This window comes from Trypanosoma theileri (genome assembly GCF_002087225.1).
Source record: "Trypanosoma theileri isolate Edinburgh chromosome Unknown TM35_Tth_10_V1, whole genome shotgun sequence".
In the NCBI taxonomy this organism is placed as follows: domain Eukaryota; phylum Euglenozoa; class Kinetoplastea; order Trypanosomatida; family Trypanosomatidae; genus Trypanosoma; species Trypanosoma theileri.
In genome coordinates, this window is record NW_021639852.1 from 508,528 (window position 1) to 509,035 (window position 508).

The window sequence follows — 508 nt, forward strand, 5'->3', positions numbered from 1 at the left end:
AACGGGAAAATAAGATATATTTTTCGCTTACTATGGCTCGTCCTTCGGCTTTCGGGGTGTGGAACAAAAGCCCCCCATAGTTTGCGATTAGCCCTTATGCCTTATTTATTGCGGCATTACATATCCATATCGTCTTCCACAAATATACTAGGCCTCTCTGCTTCACTTTGTCCTTTGCAGATGGGCCCATAGGTGGTTTTTAAGAGTGGGACAAGGCAATCGTCTGCGGGATGCGAAGAGATTGACGCGGTTCCGTCGTCTACCCCAAAGTTGCGGGAGCAGTGGTCCGCCGGATTGCGGGGGCCGGCGATATAAAAGAAGACCACTTGCACCGCCTTCCTGTGGAACAGAGCATTCGTGTACTCGAAAAGCCTGTTCAGCGCGTAGCCCCGACCGATGCCACCAAAGCCGTTGAGCCGCCTCTGCGCGTGTGCAATGGGAAAGTGGTCTGTCACAACCGCCACTCGAAATGGCCGCCGCCTTGGGCCATGTACCGTTAAGTCGGTGT

The 508-nt window shown here is 53.1% G+C and overlaps 1 protein-coding gene across 1 annotated transcript; it reads right to left on the reverse strand.

Annotated features, from left to right (window-relative positions):
* Positions 1-116: 116 nt before the first annotated feature.
* Positions 117-506, reverse strand: TM35_000102720 (TATE DNA transposon; the record flags this gene model as incomplete). The annotated part of the gene is made up of 1 exon (XM_029024763.1): positions 117-506. A coding segment is annotated over one exon (390 nt), but the record flags the coding sequence as incomplete, so codon positions are not given.
* Positions 507-508: the final 2 nt, after the last annotated feature.